At 35.1% G+C, this 27830-nt stretch overlaps 4 protein-coding genes across 5 annotated transcripts; 2 read left to right on the forward strand and 2 right to left on the reverse strand.

Annotated features, from left to right (window-relative positions):
* Nucleotides 146–3630, reverse strand: LOC18590883 (CASP-like protein 5A2). The gene is made up of 4 exons (XM_007016691.2): nt 3496–3630; nt 2859–3199; nt 1676–1808; nt 146–654 (listed from the first exon to the last, which is right to left on the reverse strand). Exons 2-4 carry the CDS (start codon nt 3104–3106, stop codon nt 463–465), a joined length of 573 nt encoding a protein of 190 aa, XP_007016753.2. The 5' UTR covers nt 3107–3199; nt 3496–3630; the 3' UTR covers nt 146–462.
* Nucleotides 9041–15897, forward strand: LOC18590884 (serine/threonine-protein phosphatase 6 regulatory subunit 3). 2 transcript variants are annotated; one of them, XM_018127203.1, is made up of 19 exons: nt 9041–9412; nt 9998–10101; nt 10272–10358; nt 10479–10554; nt 10644–10718; nt 10836–10889; nt 11383–11442; nt 11555–11671; nt 11786–11880; nt 11994–12202; nt 12322–12419; nt 12590–12693; nt 12853–13018; nt 13145–13267; nt 13578–13660; nt 14064–14205; nt 14288–14317; nt 14511–14581; nt 14783–15897. In XM_018127203.1, exons 1-19 carry the CDS (start codon nt 9374–9376, stop codon nt 15606–15608), a joined length of 2559 nt encoding a protein of 852 aa, XP_017982692.1. In that variant the 5' UTR covers nt 9041–9373; the 3' UTR covers nt 15609–15897. The 2 variants fall into 2 exon arrangements, with proteins under 2 accessions (XP_017982692.1, XP_007016756.2); XM_007016694.2 differs by having other exon boundaries at nt 14786–15897.
* Nucleotides 16399–18368, forward strand: LOC18590885 (ubiquitin-like protein 5). The gene is made up of 2 exons (XM_007016695.2): nt 16399–16695; nt 18072–18368. Exon 1 carries the CDS (start codon nt 16445–16447, stop codon nt 16664–16666), a length of 222 nt encoding a protein of 73 aa, XP_007016757.1. The 5' UTR covers nt 16399–16444; the 3' UTR covers nt 16667–16695; nt 18072–18368.
* On the reverse strand, nt 23043–27371 carry LOC18590886 (auxin response factor 10). The gene is made up of 4 exons (XM_018127204.1): nt 25984–27371; nt 23784–24691; nt 23555–23620; nt 23043–23412 (listed from the first exon to the last, which is right to left on the reverse strand). The coding sequence occupies exons 1-4, from the start codon at nt 27076–27078 to the stop codon at nt 23331–23333; spliced, it is 2151 nt and encodes a 716-aa protein (XP_017982693.1). The 5' UTR covers nt 27079–27371; the 3' UTR covers nt 23043–23330.

Below are 27830 nucleotides of genomic sequence, written 5' to 3' on the forward strand. Positions count from 1 at the left end.
AGACTAATAAAAACCCGATCCAACGGGAAAGGGTTCTTCGTAACAAGAGCCTAGAAGTCTAGAATCCTGCAATTTTATTTTTGTTTTTGATGATTAGAATCCTGCAATTGACAAGAAGGAGAACAAGGAGAAGCTCAACGGTACATAAAATCGACCCGCAATGCAAACACACCATCTATTTTAGAAAAAAAAAAAAAACAAGTTTACATTAATGCGATTCAATCATTCCATCTCCTACAGTTTATTGAACCAACTGGTAGCTCATAATGCCAGATTTTCGTCTCTGCATATGGATTTACAAAACATAACTATACAACTTTAAAATCACACGAACAAGTTTTTGATTTCGAGGCACCGGAGAATACTACAGGGAAAGACAATTTGGCATAAGAAAATGTTTCGGACGGCATTCTAAAATGACCGGGTTCCTCCTTTTCTAGGTCAATTTTACCGTGTTACCTTTCATCGGGATGCCAGTGACCAGAAGTTCAAGAGGAATGAAGGTAATGCAGTACACCAGCTAATGAAGGCCATTGCGGTAGCAGTTTCAAACTGTGCACAATGGTTCTTTGCACAGCTACCGAGATCATTGTCAATAAGAACTGTGATGCCCGCAGAAGCACAAGCAGCAGCAAAGGTCACAGTGGATGTGATCTGCAAGGTAACAAATATGATCAAGACAAAAAAACTACAGAAGAAAGAGGAGGCAAAAAAGTATCCAAAATGTCAGGATCCATGTATCTAACAGATGTAATGTGCAAGACAATTGACAGGTGTAGAACAAACAGCGAAAAAAACTAAAACTGTCTGCGCTTTTAACTTATGCAAGTAGGATCAAATTTACCCCTACCCCACAATCCACATAATTAGCTTGCGCTGCATATGCAGAAACTATGCAAAGTTTGTCTTCTAAGGGTAATTAGCAATTAGTTCTGCAAGTGCCTTGGCGGTGGATAGGCATTCACAAAACCAAACAAGTACTGGTAAAAAGGAGAGAAAACTGAACAAGTACAGGTGCCTTGGCAGTAGAGAGAAAATAAAAGTGCTCTATGGCTAGGGAAAGAAAATAATCGCAACCTTGTGGCTTCTTCGTAGAAGGACTGGTAAAAAGGAGGAACCACCCTTTTCAGTTGCAAAAAAACATGTAATCAAGTGTCAGACAAAAATTCAAACCCCGTTCCAGCATATCATTTGACTTATTGTTGACTACTAGTTGTTGGCCAATGCAATCACCAATGTTTTGTAGCAGCATACATCAGAACCCATGTCAAGTCAATCAGCTTTGATTGGATCACATTAAAGACTATCAATAGAATTTTAGCACTTTAAAAGCCAAATTTGCCAATGAGGAAAGAAAGTTGAAGAATATTGGAATGAGTAATGATTAAGTGCACTTTCAAAAGAGCAGAACAAAGCTTTTCTACCAAAGGAGTCACAAGGTAGACTAAGCAGTTTTGAATGTCTAAAATATGAGGTCCTAGCAAATTTCAGCTGATAAATGAGGCCATAGTGGATGTGCCAAATCTAGCAGTTATGCAGGTGAACGTAGTATATATTTCTGAGAAAGCTAGACATGCAAATTAAAGATTTCTCTGTTTCAACAACAATAAATGGTACATCAGATGTGTTCCAACCTTTCAAGTTCACTTGTAACTGCAAAAAGTTAACATCTTACCCCATCACCAAGAGTAAACAAAGTAACAACACGATAATTCTGCAAGGAGCGCCTCACTAAAAGGGCATAAATGTCAATAATAGCTAGGGATAAGCTCCATAAACTCTGCAAGCCAGTGGCAGCAACAAGGTAGCTGATGGAGCAAATAACAAAAGAAATTCCGTGTTACGAAAGTCAGGATACCATCAAATGCAGACTATAAAACAAAACTAGTTGCTTCACTTTGTTTATTATATAAGAATTCCAAAGTCAGTGGAAAGATTGCATATAAAAGATGTTGAAGATCTAAGAGATTCAAAAAGCAAAACATATAGGAAACAAGAGCTGAATAATAAAGATTCATGTAAAGAATCTATTAACAGAAATCAAATTGTGAGAGTCCAGATATTACAACCTCCTTTCAAAGCAAAACGAGGCCTCAACTTAATGAGGTATTCCTCCTTGAAAAGTTACAAATATGACTTTCAGGCCCCTTTCTATAATCATCAGAAAGCCCAGATATTAGAGCACCTAGAGAGTTTGATGTCAGACATCCTACTATAGGCACTTGCCATATACTAAGCACTCCCTCTATTTTTTGACATTTCTTAGAGTTTGATATAACACACCACTTGGAATGTAAACATGTCAAATTAGCAAAATAACCTAAGGTTTTAACAGCCGGTATGTTAGGCTTGAAACAAACCAAGAACACAAAAGCTTGTATCGAGGAAAAGATGCTAAGTTTCATATCTCAAACGTATCTGAAATTGATTTCTTTCCCTCTTTTATACAAAAATTCACCTCCATATTGAGCCTAAATTGTAAAACTTGATGTGCTGTTCAAAGCCGGATTTTAACTTTCCATTCCATAGAATAAACTTTCAGTTCACTAATATACAAGCTAATTGCACTTTGAGTTAATAGATAAAGTACAATATTCATTATTTTACATGACATACTATGTCTCAACTACATGAAAATTGACAAAATTTCTACAAATGCAACCAAAGAAAAACCACATGCTTAGATAGAACAATTCAACCATGCAGCAACAAACAATTAAGCATCCTCCGATATTCAATTCTTAAATTTTAAAATCCCATTCACATATACACAAACAAGGTTATAACATTCAAATTTTAGCATCATCACTAGCAAGTCCAATTAACATAACCCTTTCACACTAATCAAAAAGCATTACCAAAAGGCAGTAACTGATGGAAAATCACTGGTGGTTGCCATAACACAGAGTCCCGCAACTGCAAAAACAAACTGACATATCCGCAACGCAAGCCCTCCTGGCGTACCAGGCATTCCCCGAGTATCCTTCATCCTCACTCTTGGCACCTCGTTGTTGTTGTTCCCGCCTCCTCCCCCGTTTCCGCCTCCGCCTCCGTCCGTAGTCGGTGGATCTTCCACTGGGTGAACCGAGGCATGGCTCACATTCATCTCGCCCACTAAATCTCCTTCAATTCATACTCATAGCTCCCCAAACACTTACCGAATAACCAAAATTACTCTCTCATTTTCCTCTAATTTTCACTGTAATCAAATAAAATTATTAAATTATCACTCCAAAAAAAGAAAAGTAAATCAGCTAAATTATCGCTACTAATTAGTACCACTAAATTAGTTATCACAAATTTGTCACTAATTGAATCATCAGCTCATCTAAACTTATCAACCAACCAAAACTTAATTGATCGAATCTTATTTGCTACCGATGGATCGAGGAAAAAGAAATGACAACAAATTTGTTTTCACAGATTCCTAATCGAAGCAGAGATTTCGACGAAATCAAATAACGTAATCGAGATGTGAAAATTAAATACGATTACCTGAAAGAAGGAATCTCCGAAGAATTAGGCGAGAAATCTGTGATTAAGAAAGTGATTATTTCGGTAATGTCTTCAGGTTGAAGAAAGTAGAATTAATGGGGGGGGGGGGAAGAGTGCTTTCTTTTTCTTTTGGCTTTGCTTTTGAGTTGCAGAACGGTCAAACTTCTCAGTTATGGGGGCTTGGGGTGAAACGTACTCGCGATGGGATTGGCTGGGAACAGAGTTTGGAGAAAGGGGCCTGTTTGGGAAACGGATTAATGGGAACCCTCTCGGTTCTCAACCTTCTCCAACCTGATTTAGAAAGCCATTGTTTGGATTTCTTATTTAAAATATTAACTTACGTAAACGATCTTTAAACTCGACATTGCTAAATTATTTTTATATTTGAAATGTTTAACTATAAATATTAAAAAATTATAAATTTCGAGATGATATGGACACATGAAAGTAAATAAATGATCAATAAAAAAAATTGAAACTCAAGTAATGCTTAATCAAAACAAAATGAAAAATCGAAAAAAAGGGTTTTCGATTCTCGTAAAATAATCGGTGACAATAAAATAGACACTGCATTATATTTTATGTTTCAAATCTAAAAGAAACTATTTTAAATAGTGAAAATAATTAATTCTCTTTGTATACGTAATTATATTTTGTTTATTCTCGTGACTTATGACATGTCAATTAGTGATATATGCATACATGCGTGCACGTATGTAATTTAAAAAATAAATTTAATATAAAATTTTAAATGTCATAGGCAGAGAAGGAGTAGCACTAGATTTTGAATTTCCTTAAAATATTGTGAACCTTGTCTGCCTGTAAATGTCAAACTTATATCAGCATTGTATTTTCTATTGTTAGAAAGGTCTTAGGCAAGGGGCAACGATCAACTGGCACTAATGGAATCTTTTGGACTGCAATGGCATTTGCCTTTTTCTCTATTTTATTTAAGCTTTTTCTTTCTTTTTTTTATTTATTTCTTATACCTACTTTTCAGTTTTTCCTGCCTTGTCTTGTTGCTTATTGGCATCATTTTGTAATCTGCAATCCGTTGCAAGCTTGCTCGTTGTGAAATTATCGATATTTTGAACACATAATATAACAAAAATCTTTTAATTTATTATTAATTAATTTTAGATTAAATATTCATCTTATAATTTAATATGGTATTTAAACACAAGGATCGACGCTCGATACATGGTAAATCCTGCAGCACTAAGCGTGGGTCAAAGTATTCTACCTGATTTCTGACCCTCAAATTCCCTCTTGATATTACAATGTAGTCAATGTAAATTTTTTTTCATAATAGATATAGAATCGTGATTAAAAAAAATTTATATCGATTGAATTGATAATACAATACATAATTATAACAAAAATCTCTATATCTATTATGAATCGATTTTAAATCAAATACTTGTTGTAAAATTTAACGTTTTCGAGATAAGATCTATGACAATGATGGGTTATTTGCTTCTTTTGACAGTGGTATGACAACACTGATTGTAATGGAAGGAATACAATCTTTCAAAGTACTGTTTTTTTCTTTTTTTGTGGGTTCTTTTTACTCGTGTTTATTGCAAATGATATGTTTCTTAACTTTTTGTTCACGTTCTTGTTCTTTGGCCGACCATGAATCCACAACATCCCCAGCTTTGATGGTACTCTCTTTGTCTGTAAATACATGTTATCCTCGTCATATCTCGTTTATTAGTATTGTTTTGTTTTACCAACAACTAGTGCCAAAGGGGAAACCAAGTGATTAAGACATCTTTTGTCTAACCTACCAACGAAAATGACATGTCCTTAAACTACAGATTACCAAGACATAATCCCCCGCCTGTTCATCCTTTTGTTACCTATGTTCGACCCAACCTGGCAGATCCTTCCTCATAATTCTCAACTAGTCTCGTCTTTCTGTTGCTGAATGGATTGTACCTCTTTGTTCCTTCACTCTCTTAGGTCTGCCGTTTTTTCGCCTCCTGTCTAGTTTTATATTGTTGTCGCTTTTGAACAATGATAGATTCAAAATTTTGCATAAAGAATGGTTACAGGCTACTCTATATATCTCAAATCTTAATTAAAATGCGAAGGGTGATGATTGTCACTTCTGTCGTCACTTTTCTTACACTACAGCGATTAAATATAAATTGAAGTTAATTACCTTAAATTACATAGTGTTTGATTTTGCATTAATTGTTATAAGTTACTATTTGATAATCAAAGGCAATGTGAAAGTTATTGGTAAAAAAAAAAACAAATATTTTAACAATTTCATTACTATTAAATTGGTATATGTGTGCAAATTATAGAAACTGTCAAACTTGAGAAATAAGAATACTATTGAACATGCACTCGAGCATTTGTCTTATTGGTTGGTATATAATCTCTTTACGGGTTCGAATCCCTTCTCTCCCAATTATAAAAAAAAAAATACTATTGAATATATTTAAACTTGGTCATATAAAATCTCTCTTTCCCAAAAAGAAAATGACATATATATTATTGGGTAAAGGTCCAATTTCACCATCAATGAGTATAATATGTCATTATGTAATCTAATTTATACTCGCAAATTATGAATATTGATTATGAAATTCAAACATTTCTGCACACAAGTATGCAATTTATTTTACTAATAAAAAAACCGACATAATAATTGTAAATTAACATCATCAATAATACCTCACTCTCGATAAGATAGGCACCCGACAATTAAATCTTAAAATTTTTATTTTAAAAATTTTGAATTCGAATTTTAAAATAGACAGGATCTGATGATTATACGAAACAAAAAAAATGCTACTTCTCCATAGGATCTTCCACCCAAAAGGTTGTGGCTAAGGCTTCCATTTTTTGTACCTAAAGAGAAGAAGAAGGAGAAAAAGAGTAAGGTTCTTTTCAACCAACTCTTGTTGTCATCTCTCGTGCAGCTTGTGCGTTAGCATAAAAATGTGGACCAAACCTAGCTTTTGCTAATTTCTTACTCTTTATATTTTGCTTCCTACTCACACATTTCATCCATATCAACATTATTTTTTCTTATAATTAAGGGTAAATATTCGGCCGATTCGATTTTAAAATTTCAAAAATTTAATTTAATCAAACTTCCTTTAAAAATAGTTGAAACAAGTTCAATTATAATAAAAATAAAAAAATCAAAATTGAATTATGTCTATTAATTTTAATATTTATAGTTATTTTTTTTCAATGAAAAAAAAGCTTAAAAGGCTTGTACCTTGTCATCCATCTCCAATTTAACCTTTCACTTTCTATTGAACCCCTTTATGACATTTAATTATTACCAACTTTAACTTTATTATAATTATGATTATGTTATTTTATTTCTTTTTACTCTTTTTTAAGCCTTTCTTTTAAGGTTGTTGTGTAGTGCTCAAAGCGAATATTTAAGCAAAAAGGGCAAAGGAATTTGATCTTCTACTTTGGTAACTCACTATTTCACTTTTACTCTTTGGGTTAAAAGAACCAAATTAAATTAAATTAAATTAAAACATTTTGAGAGGTAATTAAGCCTTGTGAAACCTAACTTATAGTTCTGAATTCTTGTGTCCACTCATTTGAGCATGTATTGTCTATTTTGCATAATGAATTTTATACAATAATAATGCTCGTTTTGTCCCTCTCAAAAATAAGTACAGTAATAATGCATTGTATTAAAAATCCATTTTTAAAAAATGGTAACATTATTTAAATAGGGTTTTCTACAAATTTTTAATAATACAGAGATGAAGACCAAATTTAAAGTTTAATTAAGAATCTTATTATTTCTTCTTATGGTAAGGGTGAGTCTTGGGTTCGATCTCAAATTTTGAAAAATTAAATTAATCGAACTTTTTTAAAAATTTATCAAAATTGGTTGAAATATTATAAAATATAAAAAATAATCAAAATTGACTTATATTGACTGGTTCAATTTGTTTTAATATTAATGGTTAATTATTCGTCATAAACAATTAGTATTGAAATAGGAAAAAATTTAAATCATATTCAATCTGTTTGATTGATGTAAATCGAAATATATTTTCCCTTACAGATAAAGTCGAAAGAGCTTGAAATTGATTTAATTTTTGGCATTACTTATTAATTTTTATTGACTAAACACTTTCACCATCTATATTGCATTAATTAAGAAATGAACATTGTCAAACTCCCTCCTAGACTTTTTGAAAATAAAAGGAAAAATGTTCCATGATAACCAAGCAAAAACCTTAGATATTTTATGAAACTATAGGGGTACTTTGGGAATCCAAAATAAAAATAAAAAAATCATTCTCACGTGTCATATGCATTCAAATTTTCAGAGATGGATGTTCGAAATATTTTTTTATGTGGATGATCCATACCGACCATGGCCGTCCATGCACCAGCGAGCTATGCTAAGGACACGAGGGCTTTGACAGAATTTGGAACGCCATTGGTCTGATCAGGTTCCGTTTGCACGATGCGTTGACGTTTAGCTGCGTCGGATGGAAATACGTTTTTGACGAAGTTTGTAGCTATACGTCACGGTGAGCTTTACTTTCGTCACAGTCACAGACTTTGCTTTTGAATGGAAAATGTACGCATCTTCATTAGTGGGACCCACAATCAGTCCATCATTTTGATGAATTAATTTTTTTATTTCTTTTATAAATAATTCATAAAATCCCGAATGCACCAAGCCAATGCGAGAGTTGTACTTTCTTAAAATGGTCCGGAAGGAAAATTAAACTCAAACAATTAAATAGCAAGTTTATTAAAAGGTACCTTGAGAATGCATTTTGAAGTTACAATATTAAAGTAAATACATTTTTTAAAATTGATCACATTAATTATTAATAATTTTATTTAATGTAAAAATATTATCATATGTAAAGATCGATGTTGAAAATGTGATAAATCATAGATAATTTGTAACACTAAGCATAAATCAAGGTATTTTAATCGATTTTTGACTTTCAAATGTTTTCTTAACAACATGATTTACTCACAATCGAACTCTTATGATATATGTTGTCATACTATAATAACATATCATAATAAATTGAATTATAACTCTAATTCTATAACGATATACATTGGTTGATAATTAATTTTACAAATTTTTTGATATAGAGGATGCAGTTAATGATAATTGCAAAACATATAATTGATGTTATTATTGCTTACTTGATGTGAACAAATCAAAAATAATAAAAAAAATCTCTAAATATCCAGCAAACTAAAAATAAAATTTTAAAAAATCAATAATATTGGTAAGATTCAGATTCAGCTACTATTTTTCAACAAAGAGTCAAAGTTTCTAATTAAAAGAAAAATGAAAAGAGTTTGTGATCTTTAAAAACCTGCATTTAGGCTGTGAGTTTAGTCTCCTCTCCTCCTTTAAAGAAAATTTTGTGGATCAGTTTCTCACAAGTGACCTAGAGATCACGAAAGTCCAACCAAGTCACCATCATCACCATACATCCATCCATCCATGGTGATGGATGCTCCCCTCATGGGCCATAACATAAAAATGGTTTTTGTGAAATTCGGAGTACCTTATTTTGTACTTTTTCCATCAGCATAACATTTTTTGCCCTCTCTCTCTCTCCTCCCCCCTACTTTTCTCTTGTTCATTCCCTCAGCTACTACTACTTGCCGTTCTTTTTTTTTTTTTGTGGGGGTTAATCGATCCACCCGGTCTCTTTCTTTTTTAGCAACAGAAGGAATTAGGGTTTTATATTGTTCTTCCTTCTCCTCTTTTGGCTCTTGAATCTCGCGCTTGTGTTTTTCTTCTTGCTTCCCCTCTTTCGACAATTCCTAGATTCGCTGGTTATTTTTAGGGTTTACAGATCTATTCAGCTGCTTTGCTTGATATTTTCCCATCTTCACCATGTTTTGGAAGCTCACGGCTCTGTCTACCTCTTCTCCCGTGAGTAATTTTATTTTATTTTTATCCTACTTAATTGATTACTTTTTTTTTACGTCTTGATTTCGTTAGTCTTCTACTTGCTACTCCAGTTTTCTTTCTTTGTTTGGGAGTGATTTTTGTTCGATGTAGTGAGGCTGTGGATTTTCGTTAGATTTTGTTTCCTTTTTGGTTCTTGGAGGCTCGGATTAACGCTTTTTGCGTTAAAGCTTAGTTAATTTCAAATTTACTTTGGATTCAACGATGCCGTAGTGAAAATAGTTTCGGTGACTTAGATTTGTCCGCATCGTTTTGAAAAAATCATTGTTCAATTCGATTAATTTTATTTTGGTTTTTTTAAGTTAGTTTTTGAGTTGGAATTGGCTGAGAGTTCATTTTAGTTGAAGCTGAACTATTTTATTCAGTGTTAACTGATATTGACTTGAATTCGCGAAAATCTGTTGAGCTATATGATATGTTTAGCTGGATTTGCTTTCTAGATTTATGTTCATTCTCCGTTTCCAACAAATTGGTCTAAGAATATTGTTTTGAGTTATTTTTTTTACTGGATTTTTGGTTAGTTTCATTGACTGTGATGTTCTTTTGTAGGTGGAATCGATATTAGACAAGGAAAACTTTACTTTGGAAGAGCTTCTGGATGAGGAAGAAATAATCCAAGAGTGCAAAGCTTTAAATAGTCGACTCATCAATTTGTAAGTTTCCCCTCTCTATTGCATTGTGCCTTCCCTTATTTTTCAATTTTTTGGGTTTTCAACGTAGTTTCTAGGCTGTTGTAATTTGTTGGAGTACAGAAGTGTTTGTAGATTCTGATAGAGAATTAGCTTTGTTGATGCTCATTATATAGTTAAGTTTATTTGTGCAGTCTACGAGATAGAGCGCAAGTTGAGCAGTTATTGCATTATATTGTTGAAGAACCTCAGGAGGATGCTGACAGCAAGCGGGCCTTCAAGTATGTTATTTTCATTAAATGTGGAATCAAGAACTGAAATTCTTTCTGTTCAACTTGAGTTGTAACTTTTATGATGTTAATTATTTCTTTTGTTAATGATGTGTTCATTTTTATGTCTAGGTTCCCATTCATTGCCTGTGAGATATTTACATGTGAAATTGATGTTATTCTGAAGACTTTAGTCGAGGAGGAAGAGGTATATGTTTCATTTTCATTCTTGATTTTGCTTCGTTAGTTACGGAAATTGCCATGATTTTGTTTCATATGCTTTTCTCTTTGTTGCAGTTGATGAACTTACTTTTCTCCTTCTTGGAACCAAACCGTCTTCATAGTGCTTTGCTGGCTGGTTATTTCAGTAAGGTGTGTTTTCTCATGTTCTGATTGGTTTCTGTGTTGCTTCATGTGTTATTTTTTCTTTTGAGTATTTCTTTGGTTATTATTGCCACTTGATAGATTTCATTTTCTGTGGTATTGTAGGTTGTTGTATGCCTTATGCTACGGAAGACTGTTCCACTTATGAACTACGTTCAAGTAAGTAAACCTTTTCTGTTCACTTTGACATTCTTAGGCTTCTTGCAAATTTGATATGTTGGAAGGATTCCTAAAGTAATAAGCACATTGTCTTCTATGTTTGTGGATGATGCATTCGATAACCTTCAAATTTGGATAATTAGTGTAATTAAGACTTGTTGTATGCATCTGCACTGTCAATTTGAACTTTTCTTTGTTCCTGATTCAACTTTGTACTGATCTATAGGACATGGATGTGCATGATGCACCTATAAACTTCTGTCACCTGTAAGCTCTGTTAAACATACTGAATTAGTGGTGTAAAGAATTCTGTGGAATATAAATCCTTTTAATTGGATGAGTTGGTTCTCTTGGTTTGGTACAGTAGTGATGCTACAAGTGACTTGCATGACAAAGTCAGGCTTGTTAGTGGTCTATGATCTCTGAAATGTAAAAGATATCATGGTTTTATACATTTATTTATATGAATTTAACTGAGGCAGATTATTAACAGGTACATCAAGAAGTGTTTCGCCAACTGGTTGATTTGATAGGAATCACATCCATCATGGAGGTACCTGAGATTTTCTCTCTGTTGTTTTATTGCACTAGTTACTTTCATGCTGTATGGTTTGGCATTTAATAAGATTGGGCTGAACATTGATATGAGATGAGCCTTTTCACAGGTTTTGGTTCGGTTAGTTGGAGCTGATGATCATGTATATCCCAACTTTTTGGATGTAATGCAATGGTTAGCTGATAGCAATTTACTGGAAATGATTGTGGATAAATTGAATCCATCAGTAAGTGAGAATTTTCTATTTTATCATTTTCATGTTTAAATATTGTTTTAACATTTTCATTGTCTGTCATACTCTCTAATGAATATCTCACGATTTGTTTTTTACAATGACCAGTGTCCTCCTGAGGTTCACGCTAATGCAGCAGAAACGTTATGTGCAATAACACGAAATGCCCCATCAGCTTTAGCCACCAAACTCTCTAGTCCAAGGTTTGTAATAGCTAGTACCTTCTTGTCTCCTCCCTACCTGCATCACCCTCTCAAATCTCTATTGTGTATATGTTTGTGATTTGGCCAGTAATTTTGAATATGTTCATTTACAGCTTTGTTGGAAGGATATTTGGTCATGCATTGGAAGATTCACATTCAAAATCTGGCCTTGTACACTCACTCTCAGTTTGTATCTCATTATTGGATCCAAAAAGATCAGCAATTGCATCTCCCTTGATGCATTCTTTCCGAAATCAACATATGTATGAGCCTCCAATCCCTGTAAATTTGGAGACTATCAATGCAATGCTACCTAAGCTTGGTGAGTGCGGATTTCTTCTGCTTAAAATGTTTGTAATACTTTTTCAATATTCTTAGGTGCATGTAACATGTTGGGGTCTTCAAGTTTAGCCATGATGTTCGAGACTACTTCTTGTGCAGGTGACTTACTCATGCTTTTGAATGTGTCATCTGATGAGAAAATTTTGCCTACCACATACGGAGAATTGAAGCCTCCGCTTGGGAAGCATCGTCTAAAGGTTCGTTTATATTCGTGGCATGAGTTTTATGTGCCAACCAACATAGAGTACTTGGTAACTTGTCACTTGTATGATTTATTTGGTGTTTGTGCTCAATATACATCAGACTTTGAGCATGCTCGTGTCTAAGTTTATTGTGTTATTTCTAAATCTTTGGCTATTTATTTCAGATTGTAGAGTTCATTGCCGTGCTGTTAAGAACTGGCAATGAAGCTGCCGAGAAGGAATTGGTCAGCTCAGGAACCATTCAACGAGTTCTTGATCTTTTCTTTGAGTAAGTTCTTGCTTAAAACTTTCATCTTGAATGAAGTGAAAACAACGTATTGGAAGTTTGAATCTAGAAAGAAAGTGCTTGATGTCTTCTTGAGGAAGGTGTTGGATCATTTCTGTTAGCAGGCTAAGATTCATGGTCTCTTTATTTTAAATTGTGCAGGTATCCGTACAACAATGCATTACATCATCATGTGGAGAGTATAATATTATCATGTCTGGAAAGCAAGAATGATTCAATAGTGAATCATCTTCTTCAAGAATGTGATTTACTTGGGAAATTTCTCCAAGCTGACAAAAATCCAATTCTTTCTGGTGACAGTAATCAGGTGGACTAGTTAATCATAGTGTTCTTTGTCCATCTTTCTCACGGGCAGTATTAACTAATAGAAGTAGAAGCTGTTATAAATGCTACCTGATTATGCAGTCAGCTTAACCCCTTTTTTGTCAAACAGCCAACTTTACCTGCTGCTGGAAAATGTGCACCACGGGTAGGAAACATTGGACACATTACACGTATTTCAAATAAACTTTTACAGTTGGGAAGCAGCAACAGCTGCGTTCAGGCATGTCTACAGGTGGGGGATTGACTGTGTTTTAATGTTGTGTGAGTGCTTCTGTCAGGATCTTATAGGTGTTAGGTGCATTTTTAGTTTTAAGCTAACAACTTATGTTATACTTAAAATTAGGCTGTGCATCTTTTTGTGGTATGGTAAATCTGAATTAAGTTCATCACAATTAGCTATTGGGTTATTTGGCACATTGGTATCTTTCATCGGCTGAAATTGCTTGTTAGATCTATATCTTGCATTAGGGCAATTTTACTGGGATTCTTTATGACTAATTCTTTACTGAAGTTGCTGACAAAAGTTCATATATTCTTCATAGGAAAATAGCGAATGGAATGAGTGGCAATCTAATGTTCTGCAAGAACGGAATGCAGTTGAAAATGTTTATCGATGGGCTTGTGGGTATGTTCTTGCCTCATTTCTGATATGCATTGCTGTCAGATTTGTAGGATATGTGATTGAAGGTTGATTATCTCTAGATTCTCTACGCCCTTGATATGGCATTTGTAAGAGTGCTTGCTCGTGGGCTGTATATTGTCTCCAGCAGATTGTAACTTGTAATGACATATTAATTACAAAATGTGACTTCTAGTTCTCTTTTTTGTTTTAAATGTGTATATGGCTTTCCTATTCGATATAATGCCTACTAATTGAGAACTTACCACCTTCATGGAAATAATATTCCAAATTTTGAGTCCATTTAATGTTATGGCACATTATTGCTGTTCGCATCAACAGCATTGTTGTGAGAACTAACGGAAAAATCATTTAAAAGGTCTTATGTATTTTTCCTTCTCATGTGCAGCCGCCCAACAGCATTGCAAGACAGAACAAGGGATAGTGATGAGGATGATGTTCATGATAGAGATTATGATGTTGCTGCTTTAGCAAATAACCTAAGCCAGGCTTTCAGATACAAAATATATGGGAATGATGACAATGAAGAAGTATGTAGTTTGAATTCTTATAACAGTTTCTAAAATCTACCCATTTGCTTTTACTTAATTTTTTTCATCCAACTGCTTTCAGGATCATGGTGCTCTCGATCGAGATGATGAGGTTAGTGACTCTGATCTCTATTAATAATCAAATTCTTTCTCTGTTGTTTATATTTGCCTAATAGGGACATTGATGGTAACATAAAGATTATGTATTAAGATCACTCACCATGAGTGATGGAGAAACCAAACATATTGGAAATTTTCATCTTTTTAATGCTAAATTAATATTAAATGTATTTTTGGATTTGCAGGATGTATACTTTGATGATGAATCTGCTGAGGTTGTCATATCATCCTTGCGGCTTGGTGATGACCAAGGGAGGTCAGTTTTCTTGTTGTTACTTATACCGTCAATTACCTTAGCTTTTAAAAATGTACAGTTTTAAGTTCTTTTGCTAAAGTAGTCATCTTAATGGAGACTGCAAGTCTGCAACCAATGCGTTTGTAAATCAACAGTTGACAGTCTTTTGTTAAAGTAGTTATTATATTAATGAAGACTGTGGCCAATGTTTTTCTAATGCAGCAGTCTGTTCACAAATTCCAACTGGTTTGCATTCCAAGATGACAGAATCGGTAATGCACCTGTGGCCACATCCCCCACAGAGGTGATGGATGAGATCAACTTGAATGGCACCGCAAATGGTGGTAACAGCAGTAGTGATGATGAGGTGGTAGTTGGAGAGGAGGATGAGTTGAATGAAAGCAAACAGTTAGTGAATGGCACATCTACTTCCAGTGCGATGAATGGATTTAACAATTTCATGAGTGGTGGAGACTTGAATCCACAAGGTGAGAGAGCAAATGCTTCTCATGATATGGGATTCTTCAGGTTTGACACACCAGAAAACGAGGACTTGTTTGGAGGTAGGCCTTTACCTGAGTGGGTGGGATGGGGAGAATCTTCGGATTTGCAAGTGGGTGGTTCAAGCAAGAACCCGTTTCTTGATGATGACAGCTTAGATGTCAACCAACCCAGTCATACTGAGACAGTGATCACTGAAGTCGGGTCTCCCTCGAATGGGGAACCTGTACTCCCTAACGGTTCCTCAGACTCCATGGATTTGAGTGACGGATCAGCTAGCAGCAATACAAGTCAGAAATCTCCACCACCAGTGCCCTCTTTGTTCGAAGAGGATGTTGAATTTGTAGGCGTGGAATTAGAAGGTACAGAGAAGGCAATGGAACAAGCTTTGAAAGAAGGAATAGTCGGGGAAGCAGGGCCATTGAAGAGGAACATTATTCCAAAGGTACCAGAAAAGGAGAACTCCGACGATGGTGGGGCTGGGATGAAGGAGTTCAACGATGCAAACTACTGGAGGGTCGATCAAGAGGTTGCTGTTTTGGAGTAACGCCGGAGAAACAAGTCTCGTGGCTGAACCTGGGAAGTTGGATCCGAGAACGACCTCACATTTTTGGTTGACGAGAGGGGCCGAAGCAGCAAAGAAATTCATAATGTACAGTATAATTTTGTTTCCAAATGGGGATTGAACGGTAGGCTGTGGCTTATGGTTAATTACACTGTTCATTAGTCGTTTATTGTTACTCTCTATTGTTGTTTATCATTCAAGGTTTTGTTTCTTCCCGTTACTGCTTTTAAGGGTTTCCCCCGTCAATCATATTTTTAATCTTAAATTTTAATGGCTGGAATACTCGTTTCTTCCCATCCCCACCCACACACAGTCTCCGGATTCTGCCATGCTAGTAGTTTTATTGGATCTTTTTTAGTGATTTCGACTGCAATCGTTATTAGGAGGGCAAGAAATTATTAAGACGAGCAATTTTCGGTTAAAATCGATCGGTTTTGATTTTAAAATTTTATTGATCGATTTGGAAATTATAATATGATCAAAGAAATTCTTTGTATTTGATTATTAATTGAGTTAATTACAAATAGATTCATTAAGTAATCTTATAAATTTTTATGTTTGACCGATTTAACTAATTTTCTCAACATGTTCGTCTAATTATATTCAAATAATAATTTTGAAAAACGAAAAAATGAATCATTTTACATGACCACCGACCAAATGACACGTGTGAAGCATTCACTGGTCGTGAGAATCTTTGAGTGAACTACAACTACTAAAATACCCCTGAAGAAATTTCCAGAATCCGACGTGTCGTATATTAATATTTTCTCTCATAATATTAAGAACTGAGAAGCAATCGTTAGCGGAAGAAGAAGATGATTGAGGTGGTGTTCAACGACAGGCTGGGGAAGAAGGTGCGGGTGAAGTGCAACGAGGACGACACCATCGGCGACCTTAAGAAGCTGGTGGCAGCCCAGACCGGAACCAGACCTGAGAAGATCAGAATCCAGAAATGGTACACCATCTATAAAGACCACATCACCCTCAAAGACTACGAGATTCACGATGGCATGGGCCTCGAGCTCTACTACAACTGATTCCCCCCCATCCCTTTTCCTTAATTCTGGTACTTTTTCTTATAGCAACTTCTATTTTTCAATTATTTCAATATCTCAATTGTATTAGCTTTAATAATTCGAGCTTTTCATTTGTAAAGCTTGGACTAGAGTCTACCAATCGATGGTTTTTTGTTTTTTTTTGTGTGTGTTTCATTATGTTTTGGCTGTATAGAGGGTTAATTACTTAGCCTTAAAGAAACTAAGATTTGTGGAATGTATATGATTATATCCTAATGATGCAATCAAACATGAACATATACTATATCAAAATCTCTATATTTCTAGGCCATATAAGCTCCTAATCCAGCACCGAATTTCTATCTTACTTGCATTTTTCGTGATTTGTTGCATCATTTTTTTCCTTGTATTATTATACATTCCTATGTTTTTAGGGTGGCCAAACTAGTACCGTTAAGTTTTAGGCTGGTTTAGTAGGAGAAATTGCAATTGTTTCATTTAATTTTACATAGTTAATTTTATCGTGGGGAGTTAATTTGGAGGGAGAGGAGAAAGAGGATGTGATAGATAGGGAGAATGCAAGTTTGAGGAGGCTGTTTAATGATGTATCAAGAGAGGGAGCAAAGAGGATTCTTGTTTCCCATTTGGTTGTGGTGGAGGAAGGGGAGTATTAAGTGGTAATTAATAACTCTATACGGTAGTGACCCGCATTTTTGAGGAAATGTGCTTGTACTTGGTGGTCACAAAGCCATAATTCTGACTCTTCTACTACTACCTTTCATCCTGTGGAGAGCTTTAGTTGCAGCGTTAAAAATTGGACCACAGGAGAAAGTTTCAAACCCTTTGCCTTTCCCTCTAGCTCGCCTTTTTTGTGGTGTGGGGAAATCTATGTTCTGGATCCCTTGAAAGAACGGGACAGAAAAGGTCTTCCTCCGCTGGATCTTCTCTTTCTCATTGTTCGAACATACCGTAAGTAGATAGACCCATAACTCTACATGGTCATGTTGTTTACTGAAAGTTTCAAAGCACAGCCTTTGAGATGTTATTTCAAAATGGGTTCCTTTCTGGAGAGCAGTGATCAGTTTATAGGGATGGGAGAAACTGTTCTCCAGAGTTGGAAGTCCTGTTTTCTTATTGTCTGCAGCTGTCTTATCTAAATTAATGAAGCTTATGAGTTGAGATGGGCTTGTCAGTTTTGCCAGTTCTCATTCTTGATCATGTGTAGAATAACCCCGTTTGATGTGTTGTCTCACGTGTAGTGTACTTATCAGTTCGACCATAATTAATGTTTGATCATGTGTCCCTAGATCTTATTAGACCATCATGAATATATTTAGCTTGTCTGTTATGAAGCATTTGCAATTCAGTAGTAACATTAAGCAGTTTCTTGGAAATGGTTCTGAGATTTCTAATTTCATTTTTTCAGGTTCGATGTCCATATAAAATGATGAAGATACAATGGGGAGTGTAGATGTCTTTCAACTATTAGGAGAGATTCTTGGCGCGCCCTTCAGAAAACTCTTGATATGTAGCTTAATACTTTGTAATCCATCAATGGACCCAAACTTTTAACTCTTTAGCTATACAAACAGTGTTAACTTGCCAAGCACCAAAATAAAATACAGTGTTAATTTGCTGAACTATGTATATCTAGCACAATGGAATAAATGTTAACGTGTTGTGTGATTAATGTATTTGCTGTCTGTACCCAATTGCTATTTTATTTCAGATGCAATAAATTGGCATATCTTTAAAAGATAGAATTGGTTCCATGAAGCTGTAGGAGTTTTCTGTTAATATTTTGCATTCTATGACATTGAGGATTTAGGTTCAATGTTCCCAGTTGATTGCCCCAGAATCCTGTCATTTTACCATTTTGTTGAGCAGATGTCTTAGCTTTTGGCTGGATTACAAATATTCTACTTACATACAACTGCTTCCCTTAGCAACGCTGGATCAATTTAGTCATACCTGAGCTTCCTGTAGATATGCAAAGGTTGTCCTGATCTCTCTATAAAACTGACCTTTATAAGAGGCTTATTCGTCTTTGTCAATTCATTCATCTCCAGCCAACAAGCATCCCGGCGGTGTGTTCTTGATATTTGCCAGGTTCTTTCTCATGGTTTATTTCTTCAATGTTGTGCCACTTTCTCGTGTCTTGGAACAGAGTTTAATGATCGGTTTAGACTGGTATTAATCTTATTCTCAGGTTGAACTTTAATCTTCTCTTCTCTCCTGTAGATGCTTGATTTTGATTATTAATTTATTATTAAAAACGATCCGAATCATGTGATGAGGAGCAGTAAAACTACATAGATGAACCTACAACGTGCAGAGGATGGGGGATGGCTTTGCCTCAATATCAGTAGCCATTGTTTTCCTCTGTCCCACTGATCATTTCTTTGTCTGCTTTTTGTCCTTATCAGTATGCTTATTTCGACGTGCCCAAATTGAGTCCACCATCTCTCTGCTTAATCAAAGCCTCGAATCCCCTGCTCCCACTTCCCAAATCAAGAGAGGCTGCAACAAAGTTACTTCACATCATTCATGTTATGACAGCTGACCCTGATTCCCTTCTTCTCTCTCAGTTTTTAACTCTGTCAAACCCTGTGTACCATCAACTCACATCCAACACACCATAAATCCTGTGGGAAAGGGGGGGTGGGGTTGGCCGCCTTCTTATGCAATTTTGCATTATCAAATCATCATTCCATTGTTTGAACAATTTTTTCTTGGTTGATAGTGAAAGCCCATTATCTTTTTCCTTGCTCTCCATGATCACCAAAAACACACCTCCTCAATCATCATGATGTATTTTGACTATCCCCATGACCATAAAGTGATGAAATTTGCTTTCCTAGTTCTCTTCTTCATTTTCTTTCCCTGTTTGTGACATTGATCGACCTCCAAAATCCAATAAACAACCCTTTTATTTCTCTCTCTCTTTCTTTTCTTGAATAGTTTCAAACCCTGTTCTCTCCCACTTCCCTTTGTTCTCATGCAGCCTTTGCCTTTACCTTTGTTTCTGTTTGTTTGTTCTTGGGTTGAGGACTATGAGGCCCTTTCACTCACTATTCTAGTTTTCCTTTTCAAGTTGATTTGAAAGCCAAATTGTATTAAGGTGTCCTTTCAAAAGGATTATGGTGTTTTTCCCTTTGGTCACCTTTTGCTTAATTAATCCCTCCACTACCAAAAGACAGTCTTTGCACTTTGCGCATTTCCTTTCATTTTTGGATCAAAAATCACATAATTCTCTTGACTTCAAATTTGGGTATTTCTAGATTCCATCTTTTAACTTGTTTTTGATACGATTGAATAATTTATTTTTAATATAAAAATATATTCCACATACGTCCGCACATAGAGACGAGGAAAGATCGTCCAACTAATAATCACCATTAATTAGCATATAAATCAATATTATTCATTGTGATCAAATGACTATACCCTAACAATGCATTGAATATAAATTCTTTAATATTTATTTTAATTTAATACTTTACAATTTGCCCATTAATTATCTACTAATTTTGCTACATATTAATATTCTTTTTTATTATATAAAAGAATCTAGTATAGTATGGAAACATTCAAACAAAAATTGTAAAGTATGGAAACATGTCATGATCTCCAACCATAATTATTTGGACAACATGACCTAACAGAACACCTAACTAACCCTTTTGCAACACAAACATGTGATGTTCTATTAATTCTACCTTATCTACAAATTAACTAACCCCTTTTCCTTTAATCATTTCTTGGCCATAATAATTTCATTGTTGGTGTATAGAATCTATATATTGTCTGATACACATAATATATAAACTCATTTTATTTTCTAAAAGAACCTAAAGATTCCATATTATCTTATTAGGTTAAAACTTATATATTTTGCTAATACTAAAAAAAAAATTAATGTAACGGTTAAAATTTTTATCGTTTTTACATAAGAAACAATTAAATAAAAACAAAAACATTTTCATATATAGAGCTTAAACCGAAATATATATTTTTGGTAAATAAAAAGATGTAAGAATAGGAATTCGAATCTTAAATTTTAATCGTCATATTATTTATGGTTATTAAAAATTATGTCAAGGCTTAATTTCAATCCATAAAAATAATTAATAATAAAAGAATTAGAATAAAGTTTTGACAATAATAAATAATAAAAGAAATAAGGAAAGTAAATGAAGCCTTAAGAAAATGGAGAGTTGAAAATATCACGATAAGTCAAAATCTCAATATTTTGGTGTTTGTTGAGAGGAGATGAGATTTTGTTTTGTCGTCATCCAAATCCGCAGCGACGGCGGTAAAAACGGAAGAAATCTTGACCGTACATCAGAAGCAGGCGAAATTAATCTCTACTGTACGACATGTAGAAAATTTACCCCAACCTAACCCAAGTCAAAATCTTTCACCTTCACAAGGAACAAAACAAAAAAGAGTCACCCCACTTGGGGTCCACCGCACGAACGGGGCTTTCACGCCACGTCATCAAATCTCTGTCGTTTATGCTTAAAAGGCATTTTCTTTTTATTTTCTTTGTAATTATTTTCTCTTTTAAATTAATTATTAAACCTAAATCCCAAATTTTTAATTAATTATTTATTTATTTATTTTAATATCAAAATTAATTTCTTTCTTCATTGTATTCAGTATCTAATTTAACAGCCCTTCATATTCAAGAAATAATTAAAGACAAATTAAAATCACATATGATGATTCCTTATATTGTTCTAACAAAAACAAAAAAAAAAAACAAAAATAGTAATTACCACTCATAATTAAGGAAAAAATTTGGGTTTGAGGGATTGTTTATGAAAAGTGCCATTTTTTGCAATATTCTTGGATCTTGTGTGTTTAACATTAATTGGAGTAATTAATTAGTTATATGTTCAAAGTGGATGAAAGCTCAAAGTTAGTCTTACAACATTTAAAACACCCATCAACAGCTCTTCTTGTTGGATTCAGTGCCCTATGCTTATTTTGCTGCCTTCAATCCCATGGGTTTTGAGTTTTTATCATCATTATTACTATTAAACAAAATTAATCATCTTATTTTTTATGAAAAGAGATACTATAGGCGGAATACTAATCGAAAAATAATGCGAATTGTTATGTAAAAAACTTAAAATTACAAGAGATGTAAGTAACATTTAACTTTCATTTTATTATTAGAATTCGGGTCTTGTTAATTAAATATTGTTGAAATTATTACCAAGTCCCCAACAAAGAGCATAAAAATGTAAAATTTCAGCCCCTAAAAGAAAACAGATCCCATAAAATGGGGAACTGAAAACCAGAAAGAAGGAAAATTGCAAAGGTGAAATGCTACATGGAAAGATGTGAGAAAGTTTATCCATTTCCCCCACCCAATTTTTCACCTCCTTTGCCTTTCCTCACTTCAAAAATTTGTTGTCTCTTTGACTAAACTTGACTTTGTTGATCTTTAAGAAACTATATAATAACGAATTATAAAAAAAATGAAAACGATTCAGACTCTTTTCTTCGAGTAGAAAGGTCTTATAATAATCATTGAATCAATTTTATGTAGTTACACGTCAAGTTTAAAGTAAAATTTTTTTATCTTAAAGTATATCTTTTGAATAAAATATTATACATTATCATATTTTTATTTTATTTTTTAAGATATCAAATTATTAAGCATAACCCATTTTTGGTATTGTCATAAGATATTGTGGGATTAGATTCTAACTTGTAAAGCTAATGAAAATGGGAAAAAAAAAATGAAGATTAAATGACAAGCTTGGGTTTCAAGTGGAGGAGAAGAAGAGCAATACAGTCAAAATGCAAAAGGGCTCGACCATCAAAAACGGCGAGGAAAGCGGGGCCACACGTGGGACCATATTGATCACATCCAATCTTCCAAGCCCCCATTGGTGTTTGGTGATTGGTCTCAACCTCACGTGTGGCGAGTTTTTGAAATTAATTTAATTAATTATAAGGTTGAAAAAAAGACTTCGGGTTTTGATTTGGACCCTCATCAAAGACATTAACATCTTGTCTTGTTTTTCTAGTTTTCAGTTTTGGGATTTGCGTTAATTTTTGGTACAGTGTTTACAAACCCTGAACCAGACCACACCCAGCTTGGCCGGAACAGTCAGCAAGTCTTCCATGTTTTCCGTGTTTATGATCCCAATCTCTTCACTTCTCCTTATGTTTGTGTTTCCTTTCATGAAGATCCCAAGGTTTTGCTCAATGAATCCTAATGGTTGGTCATAAGATTATAATAATTCAGACTTGTGAATAATCATCTCCTCAAAGATTATTATTGATCCGAAAAGTAATAATTTTATCAGTGTTTTCATTGGTAATGAACATCAAATGCATGCATTTGTAACAAATTTCGGAAAAAAATAAAAAAAAACCGTAGTAGAGAGGGGAATCTTCAATTGCAATATGACGCATATGTGGGAAACAAGAGCTAAACAGAGTTCCTTACAATTGTACTTTTGAGTGGATGGAGTGATGGTCAACATCAACATAAACTGATAAAACATTCAGCAGATTATAAAGACATGGATGTTCTGTTGGATACAAATACTTGGACAAGAAACCTATATAGACATCCCCTAAGAGGAGCTAAAAAGTCTTTGATACTGTTTAATTCTTGAAAGATCCATGCATGTTTCATTTTTTTATCGACAATGGCTCTGAATCATGCAAATATGCTCAAGGGACCTGTCTTGTTTGGCCCATCTAGTCCATTTTCAGCAGTTCGAATCCCAGTAAGCCATGACCTGGAAAAAAGGGTTATGGGGTTTAGTATGAACGAGTTGTTAGCAAACCAACAAGCTTAGAACTTTGCATAGCGAGTTGGAGATATTGGTTTGAAACTCATAAACAGAGGAAAAATGAAAAAATTGAGAAGGCTTGACTGACCTTCCAACAGTATCATTGCCTGAATCCATCCTTATTGTCAATCTTTTGGCTGTCTTTATAAAAGCACTACAAAAACAAAGAGGAGAACAACAGATTGTGTAAAACATAAGCCCGAAGAAGCTAACTGCAGTTAAACATCAGAAATTCAGATGTTTTGCAGCTCATGATTTCTGTATTTGCAAGAACAGAAAAACTGTAAAACGGTATATGGAGTTTTTCAAGTTGATACCTGAATGGTACATCTCCAGTTTGCTTGACGGCACCTGTTGCATCTCGATACAGCACATGGCCCAACATCTCTGATCTTTCTATTCCAAACATGTTGGCCAACCTTCTATATAGCTCTTCATAAGAACTAAGAACTGACAGGTCAAGAGTTCGTCCCACATCCTCTGACTCCAAGAATACCTTGCAATGACCAGTATCCAGGCCAGGTTCTGTGGTTCGATAGTCCGGGTGCCACAAAAATCGAGCACGAGATGACTTCTCTGGAGAAAATTGATTCTCAAGAGCAGAACCCGAACCATCAGAAGCATCTTTGGTTTTGTCTGCATTACCATCTACTGAACTCTTTCCGTTAATAACTTGAGAGACAGCTTCACTTGAACAGCTTCGAGAGAGCTGCTGCTCAGTAAGTATTGGCTGACCAAAGAGTAAAAACTGGTGTCTTTTTGCGTTATCAGATTTCTCCTTCTGACTAGAACTCCCCATCGTTAGCAAGCAAGATAGATTATCATTGCTGTTTGTGCGCCTTGCCATCATGATGCCATTAGAAATTCTAGAGTGTGGATCAAACCGCTGGAAACTGGACAGAAACAGTCCTGACTGCAGTTTATTATTAAGATGGAGATCTGATAAAGATAATCCAAATTGAGCATGCCTGGCTCCCTGTATGCCTGCAGGAGCATTATCAGATAAACAATGTAAAGGGCTGCTTGGCCCAAGGGGATTGCCTGAAAACGATGGCATCAGAAATTGTCCGTCAAGGGGCAAGTCAAGGTGTTGGGGGAGCCGCAACTTCTTTCTCGGTGGGGAGAAGGGTGACAGGTGGATGGCAGGCATGTTAGATACCAATTCAACCAACCAGGGACTCACACGCTTAACATTTTGCAGCAAATCTGGTTCATCCCATGTCACCTGCAATAGCAATTAATATGTAAGAAGGAAGGGCTGTGACAAGGATCACTAACTGTGGCTCTTGCATCACCTAATTTCTTATCAAGGAATGGGATAAACAGTAACAACTATTTTAATGCCTTTGTGGATCAAGAAAGCTTAGATATCCACTTTTTAGAATCCGTCTGCAAGCCAATTTGTCTTTCGAGGAACCAAAAGAGAATCTAAGAGTAAAATTTATCTAGAGAATTTAAAATTAATAATCTAAAGATTAATGATTTATTGTGATTAGCCCATATTTACATGGAGCTAAGCTCCGGAATGATTTTCTTTTTGCCCATATATTATACAATTAAGTGATTCTAAAAACCTGAAAGCTTAAATGACCAAGAACAAATTTGTACAGCTAATAAATAAGCTGTGTCAGATATCTGTTTTCATAAGCAATTCACTTTATAGTTTATAATAAAGGGACAAATTGAACTATATCTGTCAGAAAGAGTAAAGGCCATGAATAAAATTTTCAGTCCCCAGATCAAGCCATTTATTAGCAACAAAGACGACCAAATCAAAAATTGAAGAAACAATTTGATGCAAGTTGATTTCTTCAGTCAGAATACAGATTACAATTGTCCTTTAGATTAAATCAGCAAATGCACCAGAAACAACCAAATTGCTAAAAATATTCATGAATATCGATTATAAGGCAAAAAGAAAAAAGCATGTTCCCTTGTAATAATTTCATGAACCAGCTAGAATCGTGTTAGCTAATGAATTCCACAATGGTCATGCCAGACAGCCACCCACCTAATAAAGGAATGATCAAGTTGGCACTCTGGGCCACAATTCACTAAATACCATACTAGAAACAGAGTATTTGTGGTAACATAATGTTAGCAGGCAAAAAAGTAGTTGAATCCATCAAAACAAGTGCAAGACATGAACAAAGTCGGTTATAGAAAAATTGAATGAGGGCGCTGATACAGGAAAGCAGTTCCAGACTTGAAAAGACTAGGAAGAATTAAAAACATGGTATACCAAGAATCATAATAGTGCTGCAAAGAAGAGGTTGAAAAGCTAATTTGTACTTGGATAAAGCTCATTAATTCACCTAATCCATCAGAAAGACCCAATTTATACTAAATGATACCAGGGTTAAGAGGTTATAAGGCTATGATGCGGTCTTCAAAACCCAAGATGACAGTGTAGGATTTCAAAACAGCTAATAATCATGGCTTAGCAGGTGCCAATTTAGCAAAGATATAAACCAAGATTTCACACAAATCCATAAGAATCAAAGAGAAATATAGAACCTGGAGAAGCCGCCATGGCGAATTAGGCCATCGGATGGGATCAGCAACTTGAACAGAAGATACAGTCCCCATGAACCAGCTGATCCTAGAAGAATCCTCAGTCTCAAAAGCCATCTTGAACCTCATCCCGGAACACCAATGAATCCTCATTGCCGCCTTTACTCCAGATGCCTTGACACAAAACTCCGGTGTGCTTGCTCTAGGGTAATAAATAACCTCAAATGGCTGGCCACCAGCAGCAAGCGCCACAGCCTCCAAGACAGCCTCTGGCCTCACTTTTCCCTTTCCTCTCAAATTCCCACCACAACCCAAATTTCCATTTCGCATTATCTTACTCTCGTCCTCCCTCAGGAAAGCTGAAAACCCTCCATAAGGACCAACACAATTTCCATTTCCAAGACCCGAATTCCAACCTGGAGTACCAGACTCAGGTCCATTTCCAATCCCACGCTTTGCTCGCCTAATACCAACACAAAGATCACCATTTTCGGCTCTCAAGAACACAATTGAGTCCCCAGCAACAAGTTTTTTCTGGTTTACAAAAGTACTCCAGCCGGTAGTCAACAGATGTCTCCTAGGAGTCCCCCTATAGATATGCCTAAACTTCCAAATCTCACCATGAACATCCTTGGCTATAACAGTTTGAACAGGAGGATCCGCAGTGTAATCCAATCTTGGAAAAATGGTTTCAGCACAATATCTTGGAACAGAAAAACCACCCCCATTGTTTGCATCAGACTGAGTCAATGTCTTAGCAAAAGAAGCAGGCTTTTCGACATTATCAGACCCATTAGAGCCACCACCTAAAACGGCATCCTCCTCAAGATCAAGCTCACTGTTTGACAATGGTATAAGCATGATCTTGGCATAAACTTCATCAGTTTCAGTATCAGCCAAGAATTTGACAGAAGCCACCCGGCAGATAACAAAAGCCGGTATTTGAGGAGAAGACGAGAAATCCACCGAGGAGAGAGAGTGCTCAGCATGGCCTTGAGGAAAGTAGAAGACTTTGGAGTTCACTGGTGGGATTTGAACCATGGATCCAGCACAAGCATGCCATAGCTGTGGATCCAAGCTCTTTTCTGGCTCCTTCATTTCTTTGGGGTGGTCTCTTCTGATCGGCCTTTGAAGTTGGGAAAATTTTTTCTTTTGGGGACAGAAGAGAAAAAACAAAAAACAAGAAACTTTGAAGATTTGAAAATCTAGAACTTCTGAGTTAATGCTGTGAACGAACCAAGAATTGGCAATGAATTTAAGTTTGAGACATGAAGGAAAGAAGTTAAAATGAAACAACAACTGAAAAGTAAACCCAGTTCATTAAATTTTAGGACATTAATGAAAAATCTCTCACCTTTTTGGTTAAAAAAAACAAACAAAAAACAAACAACCCTCCTTTCCGGTCTTTCAAAAAAAAAAAAAAAGAACACCCTTTTTAATGCAAAAGCCTTCCTTTCCTTTTCTCTCTGCCTAATCTTCCCCTCTGCTCTCTCTCTCTCTCTTTCCCTCGCGTGACGATTAAACAGTAAAAGAAAGAGACTGGCAAATGAGACAGAAAATAGTTTTCAAAAGGATAAAAAAAAAAAACAAACCCCCCTCTGATTTACTCTTCAAAACACTGTATTCCTACTACTAGAAAGACAAAACTTTTGATGATTCGTTAAAACTTGAAAAATTTTAGTTGGTTTTTGAAACTGGGTTTCTTTGATTTTTACACAGAAAAGATGGGAAAGAACATTAATCTGATATCAGAAATCAGGTACGGAAACGACCACCACATCGCCATCTGAATTCATCTCTCTCTCTCTCTCTCTCTCTCTCTCTCGTATCACTAAACTCCAAACTGCAAA

Source organism: Theobroma cacao, chromosome 9 (assembly GCF_000208745.1).
Source record: "Theobroma cacao cultivar B97-61/B2 chromosome 9, Criollo_cocoa_genome_V2, whole genome shotgun sequence".
NCBI lineage: Eukaryota > Viridiplantae > Streptophyta > Magnoliopsida > Malvales > Malvaceae > Theobroma > Theobroma cacao.

What these genes read in the sequence shown, in the direction of transcription:
- LOC18590883 (XM_007016691.2), bottom strand. Translation starts at nt 3,106, where the DNA reads ATGAATGTGAGCCATGCCTCGGTTCACCCAGTGGAAGATCCACCGACT. An exon ending in CCATCAGTTACTGCCTTTTG is followed by an intron (nt 1,809 to 2,858) that starts GTAATGCTTTTT and finishes TTGCTCCATCAG; the next exon opens with CTACCTTGTTGCTGCCACTG. An exon ending in TGTTTACTCTTGGTGATGGG is followed by an intron (nt 655 to 1,675) that starts GTAAGATGTTAA and finishes GTTACCTTGCAG; the next exon opens with ATCACATCCACTGTGACCTT.
- LOC18590884 (XM_018127203.1), top strand. Translation starts at nt 9,374, where the DNA reads ATGTTTTGGAAGCTCACGGCTCTGTCTACCTCTTCTCCC. An exon ending in CACTTATGAACTACGTTCAA is followed by an intron (nt 10,890 to 11,382) that starts GTAAGTAAACCT and finishes GATTATTAACAG; the next exon opens with GTACATCAAGAAGTGTTTCG. An exon ending in GTTTATCGATGGGCTTGTGG is followed by an intron (nt 13,661 to 14,063) that starts GTATGTTCTTGC and finishes TCTCATGTGCAG; the next exon opens with CCGCCCAACAGCATTGCAAG.
- LOC18590885 (XM_007016695.2), top strand. Translation starts at nt 16,445, where the DNA reads ATGATTGAGGTGGTGTTCAACGACAGGCTGGGGAAGAAGGTGCGGGTG.
- LOC18590886 (XM_018127204.1), bottom strand. Translation starts at nt 27,078, where the DNA reads ATGAAGGAGCCAGAAAAGAGCTTGGATCCACAGCTATGGCATGCTTGT. An exon ending in ACTGGAGATGTACCATTCAG is followed by an intron (nt 23,621 to 23,783) that starts GTATCAACTTGA and finishes TTGTTTTTGTAG; the next exon opens with TGCTTTTATAAAGACAGCCA. An exon ending in GGCAATGATACTGTTGGAAG is followed by an intron (nt 23,413 to 23,554) that starts GTCAGTCAAGCC and finishes CCTTTTTTCCAG; the next exon opens with GTCATGGCTTACTGGGATTC.